General features: G+C 42.1%; 1 protein-coding gene across 2 annotated transcripts in view; it reads left to right on the top strand.

Moving 5' to 3' along the window:
• NT5E (5'-nucleotidase ecto) overlaps positions 1-3,682 on the top strand; it is a 45,570-nt gene extending 41,888 nt beyond the window's left edge. For both annotated transcript variants that reach the window (XM_055257642.2, XM_055257632.2), the window contains one exon: positions 1,419-3,682. In XM_055257642.2, the coding sequence (XP_055113617.1) occupies positions 1,419-1,582 (164 nt within the window). In that variant the 3' untranslated portion in view covers positions 1,583-3,682. The remainder of the gene's footprint in view (positions 1-1,418) is intronic.
• Positions 3,683-7,919: the final 4,237 nt, after the last annotated feature.

Below are 7,919 nucleotides of genomic sequence, written 5' to 3' on the forward strand. Positions count from 1 at the left end.
GTAAATCAAAAATGTTTTAAAATCCTTTTAACTACATCTAAGCAGCTATTTAAATTGTGAATTGTAAATGAGTTTTGCATTTACAGAAAAATCACACCTCTGGAATTTTAGGATATGGAAAACCATCACATTAAATCATTTAAATTTTCTTTCTTGAAGAAGCTTTCTGTGTGAATCAGTCAGGTAGAAGTGGAAAGGGTAAGCACTGCCCTTTCAGTACAGTGGGTTGGTGGTACAAACCATAGGAATAACCATACTTGATGTCAGTTGGTATTTCTGGCAGCATTGAGGGACATTATATGCCAGCCTCACTTTTAGAAATTCTGTTGAGAGTCACATTATGTGCATACAGACCACTGACATAGAACACACTTCCCCTTCCTCTTCCTAGGGCAGAGACCAGCATGCTTGCAAGACACAAAGCAGCTTCTTGGCATCTCTGGGAAGTTCCACCAGGATCTTCCTCAGTCTTATCATGCTGGACCTGTCATTTTAGCTACTTATTCCAAGGAGGGTGGAGGGCAGGACCAGACCAGAGGAGGCAGCCCTTCCTGGGAGGAAAGGTGCTGGCTTCTTCTGTCCCTTCCGTGACAGAAGATGGAAGGGCAGGCATAAAAGCCCCATGAGACAAAGAGGCTGATGGCCATCAGCTGTCCACCACTCAAGCCTAGACTGAAGGATTTTAGAGAGAGGAGCTCATGCAGAAGGCTAAGGAAGCCCTGGACCTAAGGGTTCTCAACACTGGTTATACATTAGAATCACTTCAGGAGCATTTTAAACTAAATACCAATGGCTCAGCCACAGCTCTTAAGAGATTCTAAGTTAACTGGATTGGGGCTAAACTCTTTTTCTGTGATTCTAGTGTACACCCAGAGGTGAAAACCACTGAAGAGAGAAGGGTTCTTAAGTACTGGAGTGATATTTTTAAAATAAAATCCTGTTAGGTTCCCACGGGTTTGTTGTAGCTATAGGCAATTAGCATTTATCCTCTCCTCTCTTTGGTAAAGGAAATCCCCCTAAGTCCCATCATCAATTATATGAAAATAATTATAGGGCAGGCAAGCAAAAGGAAGCCAGTTTTATCTCTCAACTAATTGCTCTTGACCCAGTTCCCTAATGCCCTTGTTCTGGAGTGGTTCAAAGGCTATGATGTCAATGACCTCTTTCTAGAGTCATCTCAGAGCTGAGGCAACTCTACTTCCCCCAATTACCCAATATTGAACAACAGACACATTTTACATCTGGAGCATGAAAAAGCAATCAAATTCTTTGTACTTATGATCACTAGCATTCTTGTCTTCTGTGACGCTTTACCCCTGCTTATGAAATAGCTTCCCTTTTATAATTACAAAGGACTACCTTACTGTTGATTGATAATTACCTTTTCTGTAGTTAAAAGAATGTATATGTTTTTCTAGGTGACCAAGATATCAACGTGGTTTCTACATATATCTCAAAAATGAAAGTAATTTATCCAGCAGTTGAAGGTCGGATCAAGTTTTCCACAGGAAGTCACTGCCATGGAAGCTTTTCTTTAATATTTCTTTCATTTTGGGCAGTGATCTTTGTTTTATACCAATAGTCAAAAATTCTCCTTGCCTTTAATGTGTGAAACTGCATTTTTTCAAGTGAGATTCAAATCTGCCTTTTAGGACCTGGCTTTGTGACAGCAAAAACCATCTTTACAGGCTCCTAGAATCTGAAGGTTAGAGCATTATAAAATGAAGAGACTGACATGATTACTCAGGGTCAGCAAGCTAGTGAGTTAGAAAAAAATTAACATAGGGCCCTATAAGGAGAAAGCCAACTATAGTTTACGTGTCCAAATTTTAATAAAATTTTACTAACAATTTTAAACCATATTTTTCTTCTTCATATCCATTTCTAATCCATCAAACAGCTTATGTTTACATAAAATTTTATCATTCACAAGGAAGTTTTAAGCACATTGTCTCATTTGATATCCACAACTTACTTTTGGTAGGAAAGAGAGATGTTTTTCCCACCTGTCAGATGAAAAAAAACTGAAGCTCAGAAAGGGTTAACTTGACCATACAGCTAACGCTGACAGATCCAAGACCTAGACCTAGGTCTTCTGAACTCAAGTCCAGCATTCTCAACTATATCAAGTTACTGTTCAGAATGATATTTAATATTTCCTCTCTTCATAATTATCAATAGCCCCAAGCTCATGGATGACAAATCTCTGCTTTATTTCTTGTCTCTATTTTTTCACTTTATAGCTCCTGTTATAATAGCAAGTTTAATGGTATAAACACAGGATACCATCCTCTCTTGCAATACCCATGTGCCTTTGATGAGTCAGGTAGCAAGCTGTAGTAGATAATGAGAAAGGCCAGAGGCTGCAAAAGACAGTCAAAGGACAGGAGAGAAAGGAAAGGGAAGAACAGGACACCAGGACTATTTTATACTATAGAAAAGCAAGAGCTAAAGAGCATTTACACATGTTAAACAGACATTTGTTAAGCATAGTGCCCAACACATGGCATTAGCTGTTATTTTATGAGATTTCATCAGCTCTTCCTCTGTCCTCTTTCTTCTCCTAATATGAAGGTATCATGAGAAGAGAACCTTCTAAGATAAGCTGTAATTCTAAACCTGCACTTTTCCCTCTCCAGCAAGATGCCAGCACTGCATTCATTCTACTCATACCACACATCTAGTTATGGAACGTCCAGAGTTCTTGAAGAAAATAAATGACTTTAGGAAGAGGTATTCATTTTTTAAGTTGCTCTGCCTCCAAATCTGAACAGTCACCGTAAATCATTCTTTTTTTTTTTTTTTTTTTTTTTTTTGAGACAGAGTCTCGCTCTGTTGCCCAGGCTGGAGTGCAGTGGCGCGATCTCGGCTCACTGCAAGCTCCGCCTCCCGGGTTCACGCCATTCTCCTGCCTCAGCCTCCCGAGTAGCTGGGACTACAGGTGCCCGCCAACACACCCGGCTAATTTTTTGTATTTTTAGTAGAGACGGGTTTTCACCGTGTTAGCCAGGATGGTCTCGATCTCCTGACCTCGTGATCCGCCCGCCTCAGCCTCCCAAAGTGCTGGGATTACAGGCTTGAGCCACCGTGCCCGGCCTGTAAATCATTCTTAAGTCCAGATATGAGAACTTCTGCTGGAAAGTGGGACCCTCTGAGTGGGTGGTCAGAAAATACCCATGCTGATGAAATGACTTAGGCCCAAAGAACAAATACTTAAGGTGGGAGTGGAACCATATGAGCCTGCTCAGCTCTGCGTAAGTAATTCAAGAAACGGGAGGCTTCACCTTAAAAATAGTGTGCAAATGGCAGCTAGAGGTTTTGATAGGAAGTATGTTTGTTTCTTAGTGTTTACAAATATTAAGTACTCTTGATACAAAATATACTTTTAAACTTCATAACCTTTTTATAAAAGTTGTTGCAGCAAAATAATAGCCTCAGTTCTATGCATATATGGATTAGCTATAAAAAATGTCAATAAGATTGTACAAGGAAAATTAGAGAAAGGTACATTTAGGGTTTATTTTTTACACTTGGCCAGTAAAATAGGGTAAATCTTATTAGAATCTTTTAAAGAACTTTTTTTAAGTTTCCTAAACGTGTGTGTGTATTGTGCAGTGGTGTAAGAAATGACTTTGAACCACTTTGCAATTGTAGATTCCCAACAATAAAATTGAAGATAAGCTCTTTGGTCTTTGATAGTTATTTCTTCTCTCACTCAAACACCTGCAACTAAAGACAGTATGACTGAAGGAAAACTCTGACAGATTTTCACTGGTATCATTTCTCTTGATCATAAGCCACTTACCATCTGATGATACTCCATCCCCCCTCACACCCTAAAATAAGAAGAAAAATGCATCCAATTTTTAAGTAGGAGAGAAAAGTGAGTGGTATTTTAAGAAAGACTATGAAATTTGGTGGCTTTGATATACAGAATCTGCTATAAAAATGGTTTTGAGGCCAGTACTGATTCCTACAAATAAAAACTTCCAAGTTAATGTTGAGGATTTTAATTTACCTGTACTGGCTGTGTGCCTAAGATCTTCCTCAAGTATACTAATAACACAATGAGTTGGTTTTGTTATACCTCCATCAGTCAGACATGTTAAAACCATGTTAGCTGTCTTTGTTTGGGCTATTAGTCCATTCTCATGCTGCTAATAAGGACATACCCGAGACTGGGTAATTTATAAAGAAAAAGAGGCTTAATGAACTTACAGTTCCACATGGCTGGGGAGGCCTCACAATCATGGCAGAAAGCGGAGAAGGAGCAAAGGCACATCTTACATGGAGGCAGGCAACAGAGTGTGTGAAGGGTAACTGCCCTTTATGAAACCATCTCATGAGACGTATTCACTATCATGAGAACAGCATGGGGAAGACCTGCCCCCATGATTCAATTACCTCACACCAGGTCCCTCCCATGACACATGAGGATTATGGGAGCTACAATTCAAGATGAGATTTGGGTGGGAACACAGCCAAACCATATCATTCTGCCCCGGCCCCTCCCACATATCATGTCCTCACATTTCAAAACCAACCATGCCTTCCCAACAGTACCCCAAAGCCTTAACTCATTCCAGCATTAACTCAAAAGCCCACATTCCAAAGTCTCATCTGAGACAAGGCAAATCCCTTCCACCTATGAGCCTGTAAAATCAAAAGCAAGCTAGTTACTTCCTAGATACAACTAGAGTACAGCCATTGGGTAAATACAGCCATTCCAAATGGGAGAAATTGGCCAAAACAAAGGGGCTACAGGCCCCATGCAAGTCCAAAATCCAGCAGGGCAGTCAAATCTTAAAGCTACAAAATGACCTTCTTTGACTCCACATCTCACATCCAAGTCATGCTGATGCAGGAGGTGGGTTCCCACGGTCTTGAGCAGCTACGTCCCTGTGGCTTTTCAGGGTATAGCTGCCCCCACCCCGCCCCCGGCCTCCTGGTTGCTTTCATGAGCTGGCATTGACTGCCTGTGGCTTTTCCAGGCACATGGTACAAGCTGTTGGTGAATCTACCATTCTCACAGCCCCCTTCTCACAGCTCTTCTAATGGCTCCATTAGGCAGTGCCCCAGTGGGCCCTCTTCTCACAGCTCCATTAGGCAGCGCCCCAGTGGGAACTCTGTGTGTGGTGTCCAACCCCACATTTCCATTCAGCACTGCCCTAGCAGAGGCTCTCCATGAGGGCCCTGCCACCATGGTAAACTTCTGCCTAGACATCCAGGCATTTCCATACATCCTCTGAAATCCAGAAGGAGGTTCCCAAATCTCGATTCTTGATTTCTGTTCACCTGCAGGCTCAACACCACATGGAAGCTGCCAAGGCTTGGGGTTTGCACCCTCTGAATGCATGGCCCGAGCTGTATCTTGGCCCCCTTTAGCCACGGTTGGAGCTAAAGCAGCTGGGATGCAGGGCACCAAGTCCCTAGGCTGGACACAGCAGGAGGTGCCTGGACCTGGCCCAGGGAGCTATTTTTCCCTTCTAGGCCTCTGGGCCTGTGATGGGAGGGGCCGCCATGAAGGTCTCTGACACGCCCTGGAGACATTTTCCCCATTGTCTTGATGATCAGCATTTGGCAACTCCTTACCTATGCGCATTTCGGCAGCAGGCCTGAATTTCTCCCCCCCGAAAAATGGGTTTTTCTTTTCTATTGCATCGTCAGGCTACAAATCTTCCAATTTTTTTTTTTTTTTGTATATGTGCTGCTGAAGTGAGCACAAATCTTCCAAACTTTTATGTTCTGCTTCTTCTTGAATGCTTTACCATCTAGAAGTTTCTTTTGCCAGATAACCTAAATCATCTCTCTCAAGTCCAAAGTTCCACAGATCTTTAGGGCAGGGGAAAAATGCCACCAGTCTCTTTGCTAAAGCATAGCTAGAATCACCTTTGCTCCAGTTCCCAGTAAGTTCCTCATCTCCATCTGAGACCTCCTCGGCCTGGACTTTTTGGTCAAAACCATTCAACAAGTCTCTAGAAAGCTCCAAACTTTCCCACATCTTCCTGTCTTCTTCTGAGCCCTCCAGACTGTTCCAACCTCTGCCTGTTACCCAGTTCCAAAGTCACTTCCACATTTTCAGATATCTTAATAGCAATAACCCACTCTACTGGTACCAATTTACTGTATCAGTCCATTCTCACGGTGCTAATAAAGACATACCCAAGACTGGGTAATTTATAAAGAAAAAGAGGCTTAATGGACTCACAGTTCCACATGGCTGAGAAGGCCTCACTGTCATGGCAGGAGGTGAAGGAGGGGCAATGGCATATCTTACATAACAGCAGACAAGAGAGCATATGTAGGGGAACTGCCCTTTATTTAACTGTCAGGTCTCGTGAGACTTTCACTATCACAAGAACAACATGGGAAAAACCCACCCCCATGATTCAATTACCTCCCACCGGGTCCCTCCCAAGACACACGGGGATTATGGGAGCTACAATTCAAGGTAAGATGTGGGTAGGGATAGAGCCAAACGGTATCAGGCTGCTATAGCAAAATACAATAGAATGGGTAGCTTATAAACAACAAAAATTTTATTTCTCACAGTTGTGGAGGCTGGAGAATCCAAAAGCAAGGCACTAGCAGATTTGGTGGCTGGTGAGGGCCTGCCTCCTGATTCATAGATGGCACCAACTGACTGCATCATCAGAAGATGAAAGAGGCCAGGCGACTTTGGGGCCTCATTTATAGGAAGCACTAATCCCATTCAGCACCCTCATGACTCAATTACCTCCCAAAGGCCCAAACTCCAACATCATCACATTGATGATCAGGTTTCAACATACAGAGTTTGGGGGAAAATAAACATTCAGACCATAGCAGTAGCTGCCTTCAGCAGTGTGAGACAAGAGTAGGCTGGGTTTCTTAGAGGAAAGTTTAGGCTGCTAATAGGTGTCCTTCAGAAGAAGTTGCTACCTCTGTGAGGATGTAGTCCCATGGATGTTTGGTTTGGCAAGAAGCCATAACTGCTTGCCAAGATTAGGTAAAGGTTCCTGTATTCGTTTCCTGGGGCCACCACAACAAAGTACCACAAACTGGTTGGCTGAAATGACAGAAATGTATAATCTAACAGTTCTGGAGGCTAGAAGTCTGTGGTCAAGCTGGCAGTGTTGGTTTCTTCTGAGGGCAGTGGGAGAGAATCTGTTCCATGCCTCTTTCCTAGCACCAGGTAGCCTCTAGCCTAAGGCATCTTTGGCTTATATATGGTATTCTCTCCATGTCTTTACATCCTCTTCTTTTTTTACATGATTATATTTGTGTCCAAATTTCCCTTTTATAAGGCCATCAATAATACTGGATTAGTGCCCGCTCTATAATGACTTCATATTAATTGTCTGCAAAAGCCTCTTTACAGACAAGGTCACATTCATAGTTACTGGGTGGTTAGGATGGAAGTCTCCCCACACAAGACTTCAAGATCTTTTTGGAGGACACATTTCAACTGATTACCAGTCCTCAGTACAACTCCATAATCAGCTGCAGCAGCCCTGGGGCAACCTACAGCTCTGTGTCCTATATACTTTGTAAATGAGAGGTTATAATTCCTGGTGTTGTTTTTTTTGTTTTTTGCTGATAAAATCGAAGACATTTTAAGCTCCTTTACCTGCTATACAGCAAAAGGAACCAGTTTTGTTATCCAATGCAATCAAAGAAGGAGCTTTGGAGTTTTATGATAAATTGGGAGGATCTCAAATTTCTAGTGAGTAGTGCCTCTGAGGCCTCTAAGAACCTAAGTTAAATGCTTCATGAAAGACATTGTTAACAAATAAGCTAGCTAGAATCTAAAAATAATTAACTCTAATCCATGACAAGGATGGCTAGCATATTAGTTACAACAGTGAAAATTATACTAGGCTCATTATTCATTAGGATACTTGGTTGGAAAAAAATATATTCTGTAAACAGAGACATTA

This window comes from Symphalangus syndactylus, chromosome 2 (genome assembly GCF_028878055.3).
Source record: "Symphalangus syndactylus isolate Jambi chromosome 2, NHGRI_mSymSyn1-v2.1_pri, whole genome shotgun sequence".
In the NCBI taxonomy this organism is placed as follows: Eukaryota; Metazoa; Chordata; class Mammalia; order Primates; family Hylobatidae; genus Symphalangus; species Symphalangus syndactylus.